The sequence below is a fragment of the Talpa europaea genome, assembly GCF_964194135.1.
Source record: "Talpa europaea genome assembly, chromosome: 9".
Taxonomy (NCBI): domain Eukaryota; kingdom Metazoa; phylum Chordata; class Mammalia; order Eulipotyphla; family Talpidae; genus Talpa; species Talpa europaea.
This window is the reverse complement of record NC_140076.1, coordinates 104920892-104945221: the sequence shown is the minus strand read 5'-3', so window position 1 is coordinate 104945221 and position 24330 is coordinate 104920892. Positions and strand designations below refer to the sequence as shown.

Below are 24330 nucleotides of genomic sequence, written 5' to 3'. Positions count from 1 at the left end.
TGTGCTTATAATTTCAACACCATCTAATTTTTTCCTACACCTTTTATTTACTGTAATATTTTCTGGGACACTTCTCATATTAGAAGAAAGGATTTGAATTATGATTCTTTCAAAGACATGGCATTCATGATAATGCTCTTATTTAGTGCTCAAAATAGTATATGGACTTTTTCCCCTAAACATGTAGGTTTTCATGTCAGTAGGAATTACATGCTCCTACCTTGTTTTGGGTTAGAACCCTCAAGGGAAGAATTATTCGGCCATATCCTATTAAACTTTGAAGGATCTGCATTCATCAGGAGAAATCAGGGTATGTTATTTTCAGCTATAATGTCATTTGGTCTAAACAGAAAATTATATGGACAAAGACACGAACCACAAAACTGGTCTTTAACTTGGCTGTGATGTACTTAACAAAACATGACTCAAGAGCAAGCAATTGATGACTCCCAAAACATTGAATGGACATTAAATGTACAGCCCCTTCCCTAACAAAGTCATATATCCACTTTTGCAATAGAGAGTTCTTACAAATAACCAAATAGGGACTTCAGCAATTCATAAAACTGTTAAAATGGTGCATAAAGTTACATAAAATGGTGCCTGAAACTAGAAGATAACACAAAAGAAATAATTTCTCACTTGAGGATTCCATTCTCCACAATTTATATATACAGATATGAACTAGTTGCATTAGTCTTTTGTGAGAGATTCTTTGGGGTATGGTTTAAGTGTGAGCCATTATCTCTGAAAAGAAGTGAATTTATCTCCAATTTTCAGGTATGCGATTACTCAGGGAAGAAACAGAGGGGTTACTGGCAGTGCTGGTTTCAGGAGTCTAGTCCAAAGTACTTCCTATCAAATCTAAGGCTTGGATGTAGAGAGGAGTATATGTTTTCAGTTCAATAGCGATTGCTAGAGTTATTGTTTCTAGTCTAGGAATAATTAAAAGCATCATTAACTTAAGAATTGATTCTATCTCTTATACACTAGTGTAAAATACAAAGCTGGAAGAGCAGAACAGCCAGATTTAGGATTTGATGCAGAAGTCACTTTATGGCCCAAACCCTACCATCCATGGATATCAGTTCAGAACCACAACTTTTTTTTTTCAGATTTATTTATTTATGCATACAATAACTAGGGGTACAGGCCAGAGGTGTGGGAAGTGAGACGATTCACCAGAGACGGAGTGGGAAACAGAACAGCTGGATCTACTGAAATACACTGCTGAGGGGAGCAGTGGATCAGTCAGGAGAGGTCTGCTGCTCCATGTGGGTAGCTCCCTGGCCGGGGATAGAACTCGCACTGCAGTGGCTGAAGATTGCTTCATAGATTAAGTCTTCTTAACCCCTTGTGCCACCAGGGAGGCCCCCCAGAAACACATCTTTTTTATGTACTTCGGGGACCATCCACTGCCTCCCCAAGTCCCTGATTTCCCACTGATATATGTGTGAATAGGCCTGAACTGGAACATTGCTAGTTTAAATATCATAGTTTTATTTCTTGTCTTCCTAATTAAGTTAGATCTCTTGGTGGAAGGGCAAAGACTTGCAGAAGGCCTCAGTAAATACCTAATAATTAAATAATTGATATCAAGTGGCTAAGTTAGTGTCAACAGTTATGATCAGATTTTTTCCTCCATAATTCAATTATAGTGAAAACATTTTTACATGACATGGAATTTTCACTATCGCTATGGCTTTTTAATATATGTTAGAAAAGCTGACCCACCGTTATTCTGTGTGTTTGTTTACACACATGTACATATATGCATCAGAGCAAAGGAAATCTTAATATTGGTATTACTGTATCTGTCAAAGTTTATGAATAAAAATATAGCATTTTTTTAATATCTGCCGCCAGTTGCTACTATGTAAATAGATACTGAGTACTATGTAGGCAAATATGCAAGTTATTGACTATTTTCACTTGAGCATTTTGTACTGAGTAGATATTAAATTAACAAAATAAACCTATCTGAACTGTGACAATAAGTTTTGAAAAACTGAATTTGCATTTAATTCATATTCTAAATTGTTTATTTAGAAAAAATTCAAGCCATCGGCACGGTTTTATATAAAATATATGCTGATTAGCACTAAATTAAGACAATCTTATTTTGTTGAAATGGTTCTCTCCATCTTTTTCCTGTAGCAGAGAAGGACAGGGCATCAGTGGGGGTGACGTTTGTTAAGTTTAAAGATAAAAGAGAGGTGTTTTGATGAAGTGAAAGAAATAGCATATTTACTGTTTGGTAAGTAAACTTTGCCAAGAAATTTAAGTGAAGACAAATATTTTATAACAGATCAATTTAGAAGTTTGATCTGAAAACTGACTTCATAAATTAAATTTTACTCTATATTCTAATATATTAAATATTTATTTGTCCCTATATTTTAGTAGAGCTCTTTTCTAGTGTTTTTTTTCCCCCTCAGGATGCTGAGGATCCATTATAAGGATCTTCCTATATATAAAAAATTAATATAGGGGGCCTCCCCTGTGGCGCAGCGGTTGAGCGCTGGGTTGCAAAGCTGCCCGCAGCCTTTGCAGCACTGGTTCGATCCCCCACCACCAGGTGAGGGTCCCACATGGCGCACAGACCTCTCCTGCCTCCCCCTCAGCAGTGTACTTCATCAGTCTGCCTGTTCTGTTCCCTGCTCTGGCTCTGGTGAATTCTTTCACCCTCCTGTGCTTCTGACTGTGCCCAGTGCTTGTATAAATAAATAAATAAATCTTTTAAAAAATTAATATAGGAATTTGCCTAGGAATATGATTAGACATTTTTATTCCCAAATAATTTCATTATGTGGGATAGCTAACCTTCCTGAACAATTAAAAGTCAGAACTACAGGTAATCACCATGTAAAAAAAATCTTAATATTATTTATATACTTCCAGTGAAACAAAATTTTATGTGTTATGTCTTTCCCTTGGGAGGAAAAAAAAAGTATCCTGAAAATTAGATATGGACATTTGTGGTCCCTGTAGGACTCTTACAGTACATTACTGTCAGTGCATACACATTTTAAAATTTGGTTGTTATGAGATTTTTAAAATTTAGTATCTCAGGGCCTCCCCTGGAGGCGCAGTGTTTGAGCACTGGGCTGCAAATCTGTCAGCAGCCTCTGCAGTGCCGGTTTGATCCCTGGCTGCCAGTGAGGGTCCCACATGGCGCGCAGACCTCTCCTGCCGCGCCTGCTGCTCCCCTCAGCAGTGACTTTGATCCATCTGCCTGTTCTGCTCCCTGCTCTGGCTCTGGTGGATTCTCTCACCCTCCCGTACTTCTGACTGTACCCAGTGCTTGTATAAATAAATAAATAAATAAATAAATCTTTAAAAAAAAATTAAATATCTCATCTTAAATTTTTTTTTAAAGATTGATTGATTGATTGATACATACATGCATACAAGCACTGGGTACAGTCAGAAGCGCGGGAGGGTGAGAGAATTCACCAGAGCCAGAGCGGGGAGCAGAGCAGGCAGAAGGACCAAAGTACACTGCTGAGGGGAGCAGCGGGCGGCAGGAGAGGTCTGCACGCCATGTGGGACCCTCCTCTGGTAGCTGGGGAGCAGCCGGGGATCGAACCGGCGCTGCAGAGGCTGCAGGCAGCTTCGCAACCCAGCGCTCAACCGCTGCGCCACCGGGGAGGCCCTGCATTGCCTTTTTAAATGAACTATTGCAAAACCTATTAATGTCATTTTTTTCACAATCAACTAAGGGATATCTCTGGGTTGATACGAAGGTCTTAGAGTAGTGGTTTGTTACAGGCAAAGGGTATTAGAGGCAGAAGATGAGGGATCTAGGCCAGGCTGTTAATTTCTCTAGCATTCAGCTTCCCTATCTGTGAGGTAAAGGCGCTGAGCTAAAAGAGGGCTAAGGTTTCTCTCAACTGTTAGGCTCCATCTCTCCAGGGACCCTGTCATGTCCCAGCAGGCCCAAACTAAAGTTCACAGGATGAAACCAGTTGGGCTGAGGCACATGCCCTTTGGGGAATCTAGGGGTTACGACTTCACTACATAAGGAAAAGTACATCGCTGGATGTTTGGACTATGCACCTTTCAACTGTCCGAGTGAAAACCAAATGGGAGTTCAGAAATTACTAGAAATGCCATCCATTGCTTTCTAAGGTGTTCTGCCACATTTCAAATATTTCATGATTTAGCAATTGGATTAAATGACAAGCAGAATTTCTACATCACTGCAAATGTAGAAACCTAGCTGGGAAACTGGATATTGAGCTGAAATCCTGCCTTGGTGATTATCTGATGATAACTTGGACAATTCAGTTAAGTTTTAGGTGCTTTGTCTGTAGAGTGGTGAAGTTGGGTGAATTGTTCATGTTCTTTAATAAATATTACATCTATTTTGGAGTTTTCAAATATATTGGGGAACAGGGCACCGCCATGGATAAGAAAAGCCACTGCTGACAGATGTTAGTGAGTCCTCATTAAGTCCTTCTTCCTGGGATGTATAAGGAGAATATCGGGTGGAGTCAAAGTCACAGGGTTCCCTTGGGTTTATTTAGTTACCACTGTTGTTCCTCAGGGAATCTGGAAACAACATAATTGATGACTGAAAAGGAATCAATAGAAACTCTAACACTTCCCAAAAGAAATCCCTAGGGCTTTGGAGGTAATCCTACCATCTTCGCAGTGGGCTGCCTACTCTCAGAAATACAGCACCATTACCAGATGGGGAAGGGACAGTTTAATGATATGATAGTGGCAAGTCTGTCCTTGAGATGACACATAGAATTTGATTTCACTATAAGTGATTACTTATTAAAAATGTGGATTTTTACATGTCATTTCATCTCTTGCATAGCTAATTTCACAAACTGTCCCATGTTTCTTAATATGTCTGACATCAACTGTATACTGACCCTATATACATCAATATATACTGACCCTCTTCCTCAGCACATCAGGGATGTTTGGTATAGCGGGAGGGCATATTTGATGTGGGCAAAGTTCCTAGTTTCCTACCTCCTCTCCCTGTACACCATGCTGGGAAGTCTGTGGACAGCATAGTGAAGTACCAGGAAATCGACACAAAAGTTCCCAACCTAGAAATGGATCCAAAAGGCCTAAGGGGAAGCAAAGTGGATTGGAAGGAACAGAAGGTGGCAAGTCTAGAGTTTTCCTCTTTCCACGTGTGTAACTTGGGGTTAATATTAGATGTGTAGCCTTTGGACTTAGATGGGCCTTCCTGAGCAAGTAACTCAGCCATCCCGATCCTGTGATTCACCATTTGCAAATTGTAGTTCTGTAGACATTTGGGCACATCTCCCTTCAGTCCCAAGCAAAAGTTCTGTCTAATTCTTCTCAGGAAGTACAACAGTTAGTTGACTGTATTCACACTCCAAGAAGTCTTCAATTGAAATCCACACAATTTGAAAATTCATCAGAGGACATTTTGGAGATCTTGGCAAATCTTTGTTTGTGCAAGGAATTTCCAGATGCCCCATGTAGAGAATAATTAACAAAATCACAGATATTAGCTCACACTTAAAAACTGGTTTTACACTTTCAGAATTTAGATATTAGTCTGGGAAGAGTTTACCACATATATAAAAAGTTTACCATATATATATAAAATCAATTTACGTAAGGTGGGAAATTTTGTCAATCAAGATTGCTAAACCTCCTTTTCCCTTCCTTCATGCGAATGCTGGATTTAGTCTTCAGGATTAAAGAAGCAGCTATGTCCTAATGTTCATTCAATTTTAGGATAACCACAGAGGTTTCATGAATGTGAAATGCTAGTTACACGAATATGAAATGGATCTGTGATGAGGATCTGGATACATGAAGAACAAAGTCCTGAAGGCATTTCACCTGGGGCCTGAGCTTTCCTTCAAGAACATCAGCAAACAGTACAAAATTAATGTAGCGCACCATGCAATTGCTATATAGCTACGCTAGTCTGATCATTTTTTTTTTCCCACTCATTCTAGAAAACCTAATTAGTTAAAGGGCAATTTAAATGAAACTTTTATTTTGAGGATTTAGAAGTATTAAAGCAAAGGGGAAAAATAAACAAACCCTGCAGTTCTCTGGATAGCATGCACGCGATTACTAATAACCCTTGGGTGGGAAATGATTAACCTTGTTATTTTCCTCACGATCCAGGTTTCTACAGTCAATCGGTACTGAAACAAAAATATTTGGATGCTGCATGGAAAGCAACTTTTACAAGGTCTCCAACTGGCATCAAATGTTTTCAAGTATGAAAACATCTCTGGGCTTTCTCAACAGACTGATGGACCCCTGCAGGTAGCACTTGCCTTGTTTAATAGTCTTGCAATTAAATCAAATTAGAGATGAATTTTTAACTCTGTGCTAAAGACAATGCTCATTATACGAGAATGCAGGAAAACAGTATTTTTCTTAAGTGAACTATTATTTCACATTAAATAAATCAGAGAGAAGGGAGCAGTCCCACACCTTCATCAATATTTTATGCTTTATATATAGTCATGTCAGTCATCTGAAAGTAACTTAAGGCAGAATTGTATAGTCAGGTTCACAAAATGTTTTCATCTCTCTCGTTGCTATTCTAAGAAAAATTTATTGACTTAAGAATTCCAAGTTTTAAAGAATGGTCTTTTGTGTTGTGATCTTTCTTATCACTGGATGATCTACCTATCACCTCTGACTCTTATCTGTCATCTGCTTTTTAAGTGATGGTCACCCACACAAAGCCATTTGCACATTAGGCCAATTATTATTTGTCTAATTATGTTCTTTATATCATGCTGTTTAACATAATTAGTAAAATCGCTTGCTTTTCAGGCCTAAGGCTGGGATAATATATGTTAGACAGTAATGATTAGTTTATCACTTTAACGAAAACACCCGCATCCAACCAACTATCAATTTGGATCATCAGCATCAACAAATGTTCACTTGGATAAAATTGTAAATGTTTACTTAAAAGTACCTGATACATTTGATTAAATAAATGAAACCTAATGAATTGTTACCACATCAGGTAAAGTGAAACAGAGATCATAAAGCTCAAATGGCTACAGATCTATTTTGGGATTCATTAATTGCTGACAGTATCACCAGTATTTTTTCAGCATGGCCAAAGCACATCAAAATGGCTAAGTTTTATGTCAACTACCTTTAGGATAACTGGGAAACCTATTTGCTAATAGAGAGACAACAGCATGTACAAATGACCTTAATGGGAAATTGGTTTCCAAAACATTTTTAGCAGATGATCGGAAAGGATGACCACTCTGTCCATGCATTTGAACCTTAATACGGGCATTGACAGCTTGAGATCTATACTGAAATCTATTAGGGCTCTGGAGTCTTTAGTCATTGTGTATATAACATATGTATGTCAACTTATAGTAACATACATCAATAATTTATGCAGATAACATGCATCATTCATTTTCCTTGAGATATGCTTTGTTCATTGGAGTCTCATGGGTGTTGCATGTTATAATGGCATCTTCCTAGGCATCTAGCAGGATTATGTTTATTGCTTCCATCTTTGAATAAAGGGAAAAGCCCTGCAAAGACCCAAGCTTAGTTAAAAATCCAAGAAGCCCCCTCTTTTATGGCTTATACCTTGGAAACATCATTCCTGTGCCCTCTAGAATGGGCAGTGAATCATCTATGAGTGAATTCTTGCCCGTTGGAAAGGAAAGGAATCCACCAGTATACTCCATGAGCACCTTATGAGCCCACAAAGAAGGAATGTGTAAATGCCATTAAAGCAGCTCAGAAGATACAATCATGCTTGATGGTTTTATCATAAATCTCTTGACCTTGAAGCCAGGCAATAGGCAAGCTAGCTGTGTGTGATATTGGCTGACTCCTGGAAACTCTTGCCACCTGTTCGCTGAAAAAATCTAAGGAAACACCCATTGCACTCCTAGCAGAAGAGCCAGAGGCACAGAGAAGGCAGGGAGCGATCAGTTACATTATTTATGCAAGGAGTTGGGTAAGTATTAAAGAGTCAAATTTTCCTAGGTCCCTGATAATAAAGGTTCATACATTTTCCAAAGGCATAACAAAGCATCCTTTCAGGTCACCACTGATTTCAAAATAAAACAAAGCAAAACAAGACTGGTATTTCCCAATTCAGTGTGTAAAAGGTTAACATCTGCTGATGCTCAGAGATGGGGTATGGGGTGGAGGTGTCTGGATGAGATGGGCAGTGAGACCACATGGAGTCAGAGATCCCATGCAACACACAACTGACACTCCAAACAGAAACACACCCCAGCACCAAAGAGCTAGTTTCCAGCCATCCATTTCTGACACTTGTGACAGATCACTGTAGCAGCGCACAGCCTATCTCAGTTTGCTTTTATTGGGTTCCCTTTTGCACTAAAATGCATGCGCAAATGCCATTGTCAAGGCCTGAAAGGAGCACATTGAGGGGAATACACACAGTTAGACAAATGCCAAGGGGGCACTAAGGCAGGAAAATCAGATGAATCATTGCTGAAGGTGTCATTTGCAAGTGTGTAGCACAGATGCCATTTCAACAAGATCACAAGGAGGAGGCTGTGGCATCAGGCTGGTATCTTAACGGATGTGAACACTACTATTCACAAAGCAGCCAATTTCACGGCATTTAACATGTCTAGTGCTTAACAAATTTGTGCCTGGGCCTATTCACAAGCTTAAGTAAACCGGGTTGATTTATAAATTGGAAGACCTGACTGTGCATTTATAAGAAGCAGGAAGTTTTTTATCCAAATTATCCGAGTATTGCTTTTTTTGCGATGGATGTTGGGTATTGCAAAGCTTCCATTGTAACTATTTGCAGTCATCACTCTGCATGGTACCTACCACAGAGGCTGGAGGGCTGAGGCCACAGTGAAAATTCTTCTCTGCACACAACTGTGATAACCTCTTCCTTCTGAGTCTTTAGCATCTAATCTGTTATTCAGCAGTTGTTCAAGGTTCAAAGGTGTTACCCATCAATGAGAAATACAGAAAAAGGCAAGCAGCACATAATATATAAATATATGCCAGGTTCTGCTCTGAGAAATAATGGGACTTCTCCTTAACGAGCTCCTTGGCTTGGTGCTTTGCTGCCACTGTTTTACCTGTGAGCAGGGCGCTCTCTCACCTGATGTCTTCCATGAGAGCTGAGAATGCTCAAAGCTGGGGTCCTGGGGACAGAGTCCACACAGGTCTCAAGAGAGTTTCTCTTTCAAACGCTTCCAATTAATTAATTAATTAATTATTTTACCTAAATCCTTTCTTACAGAAATTTCTAGTCCTTGGACTCCAACTTCTCATATTCTTTACTAAACTTAACCCTCACTAGTCATGAAAACATGGATCACTGTATTTTAGGAGAAAAAATGGACGTAGAATTTTTTTTTCCTTTTCTTTCCAACCTGCAGCTTTCAGGCCTTCACAAAGACTAGAGTTTAGTGCATGAATAAAATTCACGCCCCCCCCCACCCCCTACTTTCATGGTGTTTTCCTGGGGTTCTATTGAATATGCCTAAAGCATTCATAGGCATTAGATTCTTTCTCTGCTTTTGTATATCATGGCAGGAATCCATATCCACTCCTACAGAGGGAGTTCAATTTGTTTCTTGGTTACTAAGTAGGGGTAAATAAGAGAGTTTATATTTTTGTTAAGAGATCTGTAGTTCAGTAAGTAATTGAGCCTCGAACGGTGGGCTTCATTGATGCAATGTGGTCTAAGAGCTCAGGTTCTGCCATAACCACAGAGGATTTCTGCATAGAAAACTGCTTTATCTGTGTTCTTACCATATCTGTGCAGAGAACAAACAAGTCAACTCACAGAGAAAATACTCTTTTACATCAGAAATGGACACTGGGAAATTAGGTCTGAGATACTGAACAACAAAGCAAAGCTAGCCTCAACTGGGTTTGGTGATTTTTTTACTTACTACCGATACTGGAAATACTGGGGATACCTGGAGAGAAAGAAAACAATAAAGAAAGCTGTTAGAAATTTTCATTAGTGCAAGACATCTTTAAGATACTATAAAAATATCAGAAACTTAGTACTTGATAACTTTCAGATCATTAGCAAACAGACATAGAAAAAAATCCATCCATTAAAATCATGTTGCTTTCATTCCGGAACTCCTGAGCTCATCAAAGATGGAAAATTAATGCTCAACTTCAACAGCTGCTCTAAGACATCAAACATTTTGTGCTTGTCTATAAGGTTAATGAATATTTGTATGTGGTTCAAAACAGAGAGTGAGCTAGACTTGTGCTCTGCATACGAAAATCAAATACACACCATGTGGACCTGTGCAAATACATTCACACGTGTAGAAGAGCTTACACTGTGTTGTAAGATGCGTGTTAGCTATTGAAAGTCACTTGGCACTTTGAGTAATTTTCCAAAACCATCATTTTTATTCCCCCTTTACTTGTCAGATATGTGGATTAAATTCTGCCACAGAAATTTAATTGAGCAGAATAATTCAAAAGTACATTAGGATGTTCATATTGATCATGGATTTCATCGATTTTTCAAGCTTCCCCTTTAATTTGCAGGTTGTGCTAAGATGGTGGAACCATTTCAGAATGTGATTGGACTTGGGATAAACATGGCCGTGCATTTCATCTGGATCCCAATGAAAACCCTGAGCCAAGAGGCGGGTCAGGGAGCCAGGCTGTCAGGTTAAAGGTCAGCTGTTCTACTGGTTGTTTGGAGTGCACTGCTGTGTATTCAGTGGCTCAGTTTTTCTATTTTTTGGGGTGTCATGAGGATTATATAAATTAATATATATAAAGCACTCAAAATATTTCTCAGCAGGTAGTATGTGCTCTGTCTTTGCTGTGATTACTCTCACTGTTAGAGTTAGTACATCAAGCAAACACCACTGTAATATTATTGCTGATGAAAAGTTAGAGATACTTGTACCTCATACACAGTGTTGGAAACCACAGTTATATATATATATATATACATATATATGTATATGTATATATATATATATATATATAAAGAGTCTCCATAGAAAATTCAAAACAGTTCTTGGTACTCAATTAACATTATTGCCTTAAAAGAACAAAGAAGTCAGAGATTGAGACCCTCTGTCAAGTGTGGGTGAGAGCATTTGATGGAAGTCAGACAGAACGGGGGAGACTCCTGCTTAATAATTGTTAGCTGGACGATACAGGCTAGTGCCCTTGTCTCTTTCTACCTTTTTCCTCATTGAGCTAATAATATCTCCTGCATAAGGCTGCTGTGCAGATTGACTGAGATAATCCATAAATATGTCTGACACATGGTACGTTGTCAATAAATGATAGCTGTTAATGAGCTGTTCAGACCTGTTCTCCACATCACTGAAGTGTACTAACAGGTGGTAAATGTAGGAATCATTACATTTCTATTTTCTTATTTAAATATGAAAAAACTGCCCTCTGCTTATTTTAAATAATCATTGCACCTTACTCAGAGATTTCTAGCTTTGATTCTTGAAAACAGAGCTATGTTCCTACTTCTCAGTGGGGAGGCAAGAAGGAGGAATTAAAATTTACCATGATTTTTTAACAACCCTGGAAGGAATGAAATCTTATTTTCAGTTATTGCATGCATTCAAAATCTCTCAATTTGAAATGCACAGAGTTTATGGTGCTTTGGCTTCATTACCGATCACTAATCAACCAAAACTGGAAACCTAAATTTCCATTTCTGTGTTTTAACTTTGTCCTATGAGCTGAATTTCAAGCCAAATGTGATTTTTGTCAAGGACCTCTGAATTTCTGACCCTACTCTGTAGACTATCTTTGTCGCAGCGTGACAGCGACTTGGTACTGAATCTTTTTTTTCCCTTTGCAAATCCCCTGTTGAGTGAGGAACGATGGCAGCATCATAATTTTAGTATCAATTGCAGAAGCTCCCAATTTCCTCATGATTGAAAATCCTGCTCCATGGCAAGGAGCTGCTTGCCTTTTGTAATCTGTCAACGAGAATGGAAGTTAGGATGGCAGGGAGAGGCTTTTCATGTGTTTTCAAACTTACAGGGAGTTAGAGGGCCATGCATAATGCAAGGCAAAGTTCTCAGGGTATTGGGCCAGACACAATGGAGGACAACCTGCAAGACTGTTTGATGCAGTACTTGCTGCAGCTGAATACATTAGAAAGATGCAGAAATGTTTCTATTCCTTTGGGGATGCCAGTGCAAGGGAGTGATGTTCATTCCAGTTATACAAGCCTTGCCAAGCAAGGCCATTATGAGATCCTATTTTCCTCATGAAGATGTTTGTTATTACCTGATACTTGGATGCTTAAAATTCAGGCTCTTCCTCATTCCATGGCTTAAGATTTTTTGAGGTGCTGCCAAGTGACTTTCGATTCCATGGCTGTGGAATGGGAATTGCTTTGAAAAGATTTTAAAATGCTCATTGGAATAAAGATTTTTGAAGTTGAAAATACCCAAATGCCAAGGGATGCCCATTAGAATGTTTTCAAATATTTTGCCCTAATGTCTCTCATTGTGATATCCAAACACTTAGCTTTGTGTTCTCTACAGACAACTAAGAAAACTTAACAAACCCATGATATTCATTAAACAGATTAAGAGGAAGTCATGAGAAATCTTTCAAATGCTTATGGAAGTAAGACAGGAAGGTACCATTCATTTCATGAAAGGTATTTAATCGACAAAGGTGTTTTCATCTTATAATCGAGATTGGTTATAAACCACAGGAACAAGAGTCAAATTATGTTCAGGAAAATCACCTATGCACACGTTGGTCATTTCCTTCAGAAGTGACAGTTATTATGTAAAGGAGATCCTTATCTTTAAAGTTGAGCTTAAAAGTTATTTCTCTCCTTTCTTCTCCATGCTTCTGCAGCGTATTAGCCACTTTGTCCTTTGGGATCACACACCTCTTTCCTCAGGTCTCCAGTATCAGATGATCAACTGGTTTTTATGACTGTTGTAGGATTGCCTGAGAGCTCTGTGGGGGCAGGCACCATGCCTTTTTCCTTCTGTCTCTCTAGTAAGTACCCAGGAAAATGCCAGAAACAAGTGTTGCCCAATGTATACTTGAGCAGAAATGTATGGCTTGTTTCCAAGATCTATATCATAGTGAAAATACACTTTTGGTTAAGGTATGAACTCATGCTCTGTAAAATGCTCCACAGAGACATTGCTCAGAGTTCAGTATTAATGAGCATTTTCTGTTTTCTTTGAACATTTCCTCCACTTCTGGTAGCAAGAGTTATGTGATTTACAGATGCCTCTTGTCAAACTTGCCTTCCAGGAAAAAAGCTTGGAGCTCAACTGGATGATCCGCTCCATAAACTCACTTCATATTTCACTCATTTTTTTCTTACTCCCTTTAAATTCCTATTTGGATATTCTTATCTGTATTTTTTTTTTTTTCCTGAACCGATCTGGGGAGAAACACAGCTTCTGTGGACACTAATGCATATACAACTCTGAGAGTTTTCTTGAAGAAAAATAGTATTAACATTGAACTATAAAGTTAAAAATGAATTTTTTTAGTATTTGGAATGATTTTAGTGATGAGCACTGAAATTTAAGTTTCATTATCTTAAACTCACCTCTGAAATAACTAGGGAAAGACAACTAGATAATAGGTAGATAGAAAGGAAGAAAGGAAGATAACAGATGAAAAAAAACAGAACACTGAAAAGGAGTTAAAAAATAATCTTACACAGTCTTTTTCTTTTACAGAAGAGGAAAGTGAAGGTAGAAAGAGAAGCAAGCGCCTTGTCAACCCTTTTATTGTCCACACGGGAGCATGTAATTCTTACTTTCTGTCTACTGAGACATTGCTAAGCTTGCACTGAGGAAATGAAGCAGAGTTACGCAAAAGGCCTCCAGAAACGTTCTGTAAGACATGGCATAAGATCTTCATAGTATCACTTTTTCTGGACTACATATGCTATTTCAGCCAGAGACACACATACGTGTTGAATAAACCAAACAGCACCATGTAATGAAAAAAGCAAGAAGGTGCTCCAACTTGCAGCTGTCCCCACCTTAGCCAGCCCTTCCCACTCATATATTTAAGGTTTATTTGAAAGGAATTCTGTTTCAACTAAGAGGATGAGAACCTAGTAGAATTAAAGAATGGGTTGATGTCTTCTCCTCCTCTTTCTCCTTCTTCTCATTTCCTTCTTCTTCTCTTTCAATTTTACCAACCCCCCGGCCCCCACCCAGTATATGATGATAGGGGCCAGAATTAAGCTTAAAGAAATCAATAAGGACATTTCAAAAATAAACACCATGATCTTCTGAAGCAGATTAATGCAGTTCTAAGAAGCATAACCCCTAAATGCCCCCAAACAGACAAATGAACAAAAAAAGTTGTGGTATATCAACACAATGGAATATTATTTAGTGATCAAAAAGACATATGCATGCCATTTGCAGCAACATGGATGGAGCTGGAAGGGATTATGTTAGCCAAAGTAAGACAGAAGTAAAAGATGAATATCAGATGGCTTTACTTGCATGTGGAATATAGAGAAATTGAACAAACAGTCAAGAAAAAGACAAAACTAGTCAGCTGACCATAGATCTGAGGCATACAGGGAAGGCAAGAGAGGGGTATAAAAACAGGGAGGGAAGAACACAAAAGACTATGGTGATGGTTCATGGGTGATATGGTGGCAGGAGCACTATGGGGGCTACACCTGAGGGGAGGCACCAATTACTGTACAAAAATGAACAACAATATAAGAAACAAAAAAGAACCATAACCCCTTTTGAGACTCAATGGAAAGCTCTGCAAGAAGGAAGCAGAAGGAGAAGGATTCAAAATGCTTCAAATTGAAAGGGAATATTATCACTATCGTGAAAGATAATTTGAAAAAGCCCATCCAGTAGAGTACTAGATTTTGTTCTAACCAAGCTGCAGCCATTAGGGGCCCTAACTCCTAAAAGTTAACTGAAGACAAGGTAGGTGATGGGTAAGGAAGCACTCTGCAGCCACATTTATATTCTAGAAGAATTCCAACATCCTTCCAGGCTGGGTCCCTGTCTAAACTGCTGTTGATAGGAGGTACAGTTAGCTGTCTCCCAGGAACTTGAAAGTAAAGGAAATAAGATTGCCTTCACAGAATTATACTGTGAAATCATCATATAAATGATCCAAGCAGAGATAGCTAAAGCCATCTTACAGCAAAAGAATGGCTCTGGGACCTGAGTGTGCATAGCTGACTTGACAGAGGTGACATTAACCTGACGTAGCATATTAACAAATCTGAAGAGTGCCTGATCAGAAGGTGGAAACCTAGAAAAAGAAGCATCCTCAGGCATAGGGTGGCCGTGCCCACCCAGCCTTGTCCCGGGAAGAGGGAAGGGTACTCTGCAAACTTGCAAGCCTTAGGGAGCTGGCATTAGGGAGGCTGGTCATGTGGTGGGATGGATGTGTCAGGATATTTCAGTCTGATGTTATTAACATTCAAGTCATTTAAATTTCCTGATCTCATGCTCACCAAGCAACCTTCCCATTATTATCTGGCTCCACAAGGAGACTTAATTACAAGGAAGAGAATACAGTGTTCATAAGGACTATTCTGAAGAGCATAACAGTTACTTCATATTGCCGATGAATGAACTGCCGTTTGGGTATAATTTATCTCTCCATCAAGCTGCTGTCTTCAAAGGGAGAATTTGCTGATCAGGTTGGGACAGGTCATGTGCTTGATCTTAGTGGAGTGATAGCAACAGTAGCTCACTCGGCTATGTGCTGGCTGGGTGTTTCCACTCTACTAAATGTCTTACGTGTATTCATTCATTTAAATTCTATGGCAAACTATGAGGTCAGCACTCAGGTTTATTTTACAGAGGAAAGAAATTCAAATACCTAAGAAGCTTGGCCAAGATCGTCTCAGTCAATGGGAAGAAAACTAAGATTTGAATTCAGCTTTCAGAGTTTGGGCCTATAACAATCATGTTCTACTATCTCTCAATTATTTTCAGGCCCAATCTCTGATCTCCAATCCAAAACAAAACAACGCACAACACGAACGTATGCACACACACATATACACACACACCAACTCTGAAAATGGAAAGATTTTTTTTTCAAAATGTACCGACAATACAACTTAAGTGATCTGAACTAATTTGATGGCAAAACCATATCAGAAAGACTACAGTCTTCCCTCTTCCATAGGTTTGCTGCAAAAATATTAAAATATTGCATTATGGGGTGCAACCTGATTTTCTGTTGTGGATATATTATAGTATATTATATGTGCATTGCATTACATTATAAATTACTAAAATTTTTGAATTACAAATCATATCTAGCTCTATGAGCTAGAGACAGTGCACTGTGATCACACAAATATCATTTGGTTTCTAGCTTTATATGTTTGTCCTGCAAGCTTGGTTCTTGACATGAGGCTTTGAGAGGCAGGTCCTCTCTTACTGGGCTGAGAGAATCAGGGTTCAGAGTCTGCAGGATTAGTGTTTGGAGCCTGAAAGTGGCCAAATCATTGGGGCAGTGAGGCCACTGGGGAAGGCCTGGGAGAACCAGCCATTTAACATGCCCTCTCTGGATCCCTACTGGGCTCGTGAAAAAATAAAGTGATATCTTTTTTCATGGGTATTCCTGAAAGAGCTTGGCTCATCTCCTCCTGTGGAAGACTGAAAGCCCTGGTGTTAGAGCCGCTATTTTGCAAAGGGCCACGTTCCTGGCAAGGTCAAGGTCATGTGCCTGCATGTACATTATGGGATTATTTAGGTTTCCTTATTCATTCTCCAAAGCATTAATCCCACAAACACTTATAAGAACCAAGACTAAAATAGAGCTTCATTCTTAAACTATTAGTATTTTAGCTTCTGAAGTCAGAGACCTGAGTCTTAAATGCTGAGATGTCATACACTCACTAGGGGGTCCTAGGGCAACTTAATCATTCAACTCGAGTACCTATGTTTCCTTTCTGGAAAGTGGGAAAAAAAGCAGCACACATCCCATGGGGCTGCTGTGAGGATTTAACGGGAGCCTATGATAGGCTCTTTGAAGTACAGAGATCCAGGAAAAGTAGGAGAGAGTAGGTGTAGAAAAGACAATTCAGACAGTTCAAACGGGTATCAAATGGAGTCCAAACCCTCGCGAGGACAGAACAGGTCACTGTACTCCAATCTGAGAAGCAATACAGAGCCTTGTACAGTCCTTGGAGCTAAGACCTGCCTGGAACCAAGCATTGCTCCGATCCTCACTATCATCCTCACTAGCTCTAAACAAGATACCATCCCTCGATAGTCATCAGCTTCCGAAGTCTGCAAAGTGAACATTATTGGATCTACCTTACAAGAGTGTTGAGAATTAAGAATGAACTAACGCATGTAAAGTACTTAGGAAATTGTCTGGATAATGACATGCACGTGTGTCTACCTGGGGAAATACAAACGGGTCAATGTAAATTTAATAGGAGAAAAAATAATAGAACAATCATCAAATTACTTTCCATCACTCTGAGGAGTTCTTGATATGGTATAACAATTCTAGTTGGATTTCTGAACAAACAAATAATGTCAATGTCAGACCAATGTAATTCTTTTTCTTTGAAGAATATTAGACTGGGTAGGTAAGAGGAAAGTAAAAGATTGAATACAGGTGAATTAGCTGGGTTTTCTCTTGGTCTCCATGATGTATCTATCACTAGGTTAAAAAAATTGTTTAGAGCATCAAATCCCGCAAAGAGTGTTTATAGAAAGTTATTAAGTGTTCCACAAACAATTAAGTTTGGGAAATGCTGGGAAATATGGCTAACTTTACAATAGTATTCTCTAATGTTTTAAATAAAAGAATGTAAATAGTTAACAGTCAGTAAAGGGAATAACATTTTCCAAACTTATTTGACCATGAAATTTTTCTTAAAAATTGTAGAACATAGTTTAGGAAGCAGAAGTAAAATGATATTATATTATCTTTCTTAGAGCTGTAGCTCCTAAAGAGTGATTATTAAGTTTTTGGCATCTTTCCACATAAAAATATCACCTGGTATTGCACAGGGATCAGAATTTAAAGAACTTGCTTGATGCTTTTATTGCTTGATGCTTTTATTCATAAACTGGACAATAAGAATCAAGAGATTCATGATTAAGCATGAAGTTGGGGAGATTTGCTACCTATTTGGAAGACTGAAATGAAATTGAAAGGACATTCAAAATAGAATTCTATCAAAGATAGAAGGATGATCCATAGGAAGAAGAAATCATGTATTCAGATAAAACATCAGCTTTGTAGAAAAATAAAGATGAGATTTTGATACACATCTATATAACTTAAAAATACCAAGAACACAAACTGGGTCTTGAATAAAGAGCACCATGAGCAGGAATATTACTATAAGAATTATGACTTCTGCCTCTGCCAAGTCTGTTGGAGTGGAAAGTATAGGGAACTGTGATGTGTTTCCTAGGTTGGGTGGCTATTTTTTAGAGCATTCTTTTCTCCCTGTGCTACAATCTCTTTCACAGAAACCTCTGAGGAGCTGTAGCAGAGCTCAGGGCCTCCCATGGTGCATACTCCCAGCCAGGCCCCAATTCAAGGTGCCTCAGAGTGTCTTTGGAGGTGGATCTTATGATTTACTGACTTGATGAAGGCCTCTTGGTTATCTTGCTGAGAGTACGTAGAAATTCACCTTCCTATTCCAAAATTATCATGATTGCTTGAAATTCAGCTGAATCCAGAGATTATCCCACAAGGGTGTTATTTCTAAACCACTGAGGAGTTGATGTTAGTAGATCAGAGGTGAGAGAAACTCTGTTGTTACTTCTCAGGCTTGACATTCCTGTTTCAATAGGGACACTTAGGATGTGCCATGACCTAATAAAAGAGGATGACTGGGAAGGCAATTAGAATTGTGAGCGTATGTGTGTGTGTGTGTGTGTGTGTGTGTGGTGGGGGGAGGTGGAGTCACACGTGGATATGAAGGAAAGTCAATATGAAATGAAAATTGTAATAGCTCTAGAAGCCCTGTATTGGGCATAAAGTACCACACTAATAAATAAGAGGACCTCAAGGGCAAGCAAAAAGGGAAGAAAGATGAACATCTATGTAAAAGTAAAGTTGGTGATGATTAGTACAGAGAAGAAAAGAAACTGAGCTCAATGTAGTTTTTTATTACATATAGAGAAAAAGAAATAGTTGGAAATTTGTAGACAATGCGAACACTAAGAAATAATTTCTATAGCAATGAAACCTGCCCAATCATGGACAAGTTGGCCTCATGGAAAAATCTTAAAAGTAAGGTTATTTCTGAACACTTATTTTGTGACAGGTGTTATGCGAAGCATATTTTATGCAATGATTTGGTCAATTCTCTCAAAACTCCTGAGATAGGAACTGATATTGTCCTTACATTACAGATGAGAAACTGAGCAGTGGAGAGATCAGTTTACTTTTTCAAGGTTAGACAGCTAGTGAACAGATAAACTGGGATTCGATCTTGGAACCTGTATATTAAACCTCTAAACTATTCTCTTCACTTGGAGGTTTCAAAGCACAGTGTGATATGTCAGAGACTTAGTTTAGGCATTTATTTACATTGTAGAACTGGACCAGGGTGGGCAGATTATCTCTAAACATCGTTCAACTAATTTCAGCCCTGAGGGTGGAAACATTGAATTCAACTTTTACTGATGTATCCCTCTCTCATTTCCCTCTTTTCTTTTTTCTTTTTTTTTTTTTTTAAAGATTTATCTATTCATGCATACAAAGAGCTAGGGTATAGGCCAGAGATGCAGGGGGTGAGAGGATCTGCCAGAGACAGAGTGGGGAACAGAACAGGCAGACTGACTGAAATACACTGCTGAGGGGAGCAGTGGGCGAGACAGGAGAGGTCTGCCTCGCCATGTGGGTTTCTCCCAGGCTGGCTAGGGAGTGAACTCATGCTGCAGAGGCTGTGGATTGCTTCATAATGTGGTATTTAGCCCCTCATGCCACCAGGAAGGCCCTCATTTCCCTCTTTTAATAGTTGGGAAGTCTAAAGTTGAGAGAAAGTCAGCAAAAATTAAAGGGTGACTGGACAGTGGAACCTACAAGGAAAATTGAAGAGGTTGCATGCCTCTGGCCAGGGAGTTTTTTTGGTGATCAGCAATATGTAAAAAGCTAGGGAGAGGCAGATCATTTCTATAGAAATTATAACAAGAAATCCATGGCAGTAAAAAGGTGTGGCTGCCACTAGAATGGATTCCCTGTGAAAATGTCTGGAAATAAATAAAAGACTTTGAAGCACAGCTATGGGTAGAAGAACAGGGTCATGTTAAAATAGAAGCTCAGGCTTCACAGCAGCCCACCCTAGCTGCCTATCTGGTACCCTTGACAGGTTGGGGTGTCCTGAAAATGAGCCAGAAGGCCAGGGAGGACTGTGAAGATCATCTTCCCTCCTGTTCCACTAAAGAGGCAGCCAGCACTGAAAGTGAAATCTGATCCATTTTCATTTTGGAAAACCTTTAAACTAAATTTGACAACTGTGGCAATGGGGATTCTTAGGGAGCCAGCCACAGGGCATCAAAACAAATAGCCTCATGAGATTCCTACTGAATCTGTGAGTCTATAGTCCTCAGCAATGGAACAGAGCCCACATAGTCCCTGTTAATAAAATCACCTTGAAAAATCAACATTTTTGCTCAACAGAGTTTAATGTATTAATTTTAGGAACTAGACTGTCAGTTTTTTCTTAACACAGAAAGAAACTGAATACTCTTACAAAGAGGGATTTTTTTTTAACCTTTTGAAGGGATTTTTGTTCTGCTTCATAGAAGTTTTATCATAATTTCATACCCCCACACTCCATGGCTTGTTACTTGGTCCATTACTCTTATATTTAACTTGATAAGGTCCTGGTTCCTGTGATATTCATTTTTCAGGTTTTCGTTTCTCACAGCTGCTGCTTTGAAGTTCCTGATAACATTCTTAGCTTTGCAAGGAGCCTGTGGCTTTTCAGGTTCTCATTCCCTGCCGTTTACCATCCTGCTGCTTCTGTTACTTCTCACCTGAGTGGTTATATTTTCAAGCTCACCCTTTCTCTACTTTTCAAAGAGGGTGATCTCTGGGCTTTTGCAAGTGGTTGATCAGTCCCTCTGTGGAATTGGGCAACTGCTGCTAAAAATGGCCATCTCTCCAGCATGCCAGAGGGTGTTTCCCTCCGGATGGTCAGAGATTTCCGGGGTCACTCACATGAGTGGTTATGGGGCCTCTCTCCTGCCTCCTGTAAATGCAGATGATGTCTGTGCTCTTCTCAACTGCACACAAATATCCCTCTTCTTCATATGGTACCCACATCCCTGCTATGATCTTGCTAATGGCAGCCTCTATTGTTAGGACACATCAGGCATGACCTCAGCTGTTATGATTTGGAAAATGTCAATTACTTCACTGGACAAAGTTAGGCCTTAGCTAAAATTGGAGAGGGAACAATCTTCTGGACAAAGCAACGCTCAAGTTACCTGGTATGGGGCATGGGATGGTAAACATTTAGCGAATTTTGGTATGTTATTTATGCTTAACATTAAGTTAGAGTTGGGAATTTGAATACCTTTGACATAGGAAATTAATTTGGGGGAGAAAAACAGCACCTCCTGTTTAACCCACTTGGAAATAATTGCTCCCTTGATTTCCATTATTTCCCAACACATTTAATGTGAATGTTGGGAGACTGAAGTTAACAGCTGATCCAAGTGCTGAAATGTGCTTACATGTGAAGTGGTAAAATAGGGATAAGAGCTTTAGTTGCATTTTGCAGAGGAAGGGAAAAATAGTAGAGGAGTAAAAGCATAATTGCAAGTGAAATTGAGAGGAACTATCAGCTCATCGTGCACAAAATATGGTGTTACCAAGCAGTTACTCACAGGTATTTGCAGTGCCTTTGGGGATGGGGAGATACGAGCCTGCACTCCAAGGTCGGCCCTGATAATTCTTCTTGCATTTCCCACAGTCTGGACCTGTAGTGTTGTGTTCACATTCACAGGTCAATTTGCTGTTGTCATACACACACACAGTGGCATGGAGGTTACACTTGCACCTGGGCAGAGAGAGACAAGAGTTCATTGTAAGTCAAGTTGGTCTTAGTCATCCAGGTTTTGCTCGTCTGTTTTCTGGGCTTGGGCTCTCACACCTGCAGGCTGGAGTGCTACCTACAGGCTCTTTGCAGACCTTCACAATTGTTCTCAGAAATATCTTAGAGGGCATGGGGTGGTAGTGATGGAAGCTCTCCTCCTTCCACACGCTGTCATTCGGTTGAGTGAGGGTCTGAATTGCCCACAAGACAACTGTGTTGTGAAATCAAGGGCTTCCCAACAGGAATCCATAACATTGCCACTGGAGAGAGGTTTTTCTGTGACATTGTTGGATCCATGACAGTTTCATCTGGGTTTGGAGAACAATGTTCTATTCTGTTTTCCCTTAGAAAAACAATTCTTCTTTAAGAAAGAGAACAATTAAAACAATTTGCTACTCAGACTTATTTTTCTAGATCCCAAGAGTTATAATCAGTGTTCTCATTCTGGGTTTTAAAATGACATTTTCTCAGATCAGAAGAGTTTTTCTACATGGTTTCTAAATAACGTAAATAGTCTTCAGATTTCCTTCCCATAGCAAATAAGGTCACCAGAAAGCTCTCTCAGAAATGGGTCAAATGACTCAGATAAAAGATGCTTAGAATCCTAGAAAATAGAAACCTGTATGTGGCAGGGGTTTGAAGTCATTAGCAAAGGCCTTCTCTTTGGTGCTGGTGGATAAAGCTGTGATATATGAGAGGCAACAATGGAATATGCAATTTGAGCAAAAATGCATTCCTATAGCCAAAGTCTTTGATGATAAAATTGCAAGGGCCAGATAGATATTTGTTGAGGCAGCAGGTTATAAATTACAACAAAGCAAGCACAGGCTGCATCCCCTGAAAAAGTAAAACCAGGTTGACAGAAGGACTGTGGCAGAGGTCAGTCTGCAGGGCAGGATGTGTTTCCACAAAGGAAAGGACTCAACACCCATCTGGGGATAAAGGAGCAAGATCAGTTGACTGAGACCCAAAAATGCTATCTGTGGGTGTTTTTTTTTTTAAGATTTATTTTTATCTATTTATGCATACAATAACTGGGTGCAGGCCTGAGGTGCGGAGAGGTGAGAGGGTTCACCAGAGACAGAGTGGGGAGCAGAACAGACAGATCCACTGAAATACACTGCTGAGGGTAGTAGTCTGCGTCACCATGTGGGTAGTTCCCTAGTCAGGGATCGAACTCATGCTACAGTGGCTGTGGATAGCTTGATAGTGCTGAGACTTTAACCCTATGCCACCAGGGAAACCCTGTGTGTGTTTTTTTAAATAAGTCTGATCTCTTCCAGGTAGTAGGACAAAAATATAGAAAGTCAAGTTTCATAAAGACCAGCAGATAATGTGGTGTTTGTTACATTTTGAGGCAGATGTAACTAAAGTTGGTTTCTGCACAGCAATACCCAAATATCTCTCTTGCACATTGATGATCTGTTAGGACCAGTGACCCACACTGACGGCAAGGATGCAAGGGAGAAGCTAAGTCTATTACTGAGGCTGCTGGGCTTTCTTAACTGCAAGGTGTGGTCCCTAAAGCAGTGGCCCCTGACTCCAATCTCCCTGGGTAAGCCCAATTCTCAGATTTTTTAGGGGTCAACTTCAATTTATAACCTCTGCCTTCTGGATAGTTATAAATTAGAACACACCAGAAGGCTACTATTTAAACAATACCTATTCAAGTTAGACATGTTAAATAATTTTTTACAATTTAGCATTTGTACAATCTTTCAAAAAGATGAGAAAAATAAATCAGATCAGCGAAATATACAACATTTAATTATGAGCTAGGTCTGGCAATAACCTCCTCTATGCAGGGAGTTACTTGTGTTAAGTTACCTATTAAAGAATCAACATTAGCACTTTTATTTATGGGTGTGTTTATATATAGGGAGGATGTTTGAAACCTAAGTGATAGAAGCACCAGCTTACACTGATTTGGCATCCTACCTGGTGTTAAAAATTCTAAATGAGGAAATGAACAACATGACCCGAGCAGTACGCTGGTCTCATGTGTGAAGACAAAGAATGCAAGAAGTAATTGTGAATTTGATTCTATATCATGTAACTGTTTCTTTCTTATGTAGTCACTGTCTCAGTTACAGGCAATGTCCATCATAAATACTTTATTTCAACTGAGAAAATATTCTTGAGTGACAAGAATGTTTATCTTATTTTTCTTGGCTTTCTTCTAATTAATGACTCATCCTCATCTGTCCAAAAGCTTATTAATCATTCAGGGCTCAACTCAATTTGTAATTTCTCCTTGAGTATCGGAGACACCCAAGGTTCAACAATTCTGA

The 24330-nt window shown here is 39.2% G+C and overlaps 1 protein-coding gene across 6 annotated transcripts in view; it reads right to left on the bottom strand.

Moving 5' to 3' along the window:
- NTNG1 (netrin G1) overlaps window positions 1–24330 on the bottom strand; it is a gene marked incomplete at both ends in the record, with an annotated part of 297916 nt that overhangs the window by 58079 nt on the left and 215507 nt on the right. For 3 of the 6 annotated variants that reach the window (XM_084243681.1, XM_084243679.1, XM_084243682.1), the window contains 3 exons: window positions 221–286; window positions 9906–9932; window positions 21831–22003. In XM_084243681.1, coding sequence (XP_084099807.1) covers window positions 221–286; window positions 9906–9932; window positions 21831–22003 — 266 coding nt within the window. The remainder of the gene's footprint in view (window positions 1–220; window positions 287–9905; window positions 9933–21830; window positions 22004–24330) is intronic. The other 3 variants (XM_084243678.1, XM_084243680.1, XM_084243683.1) reach the window with 1 other exon arrangement.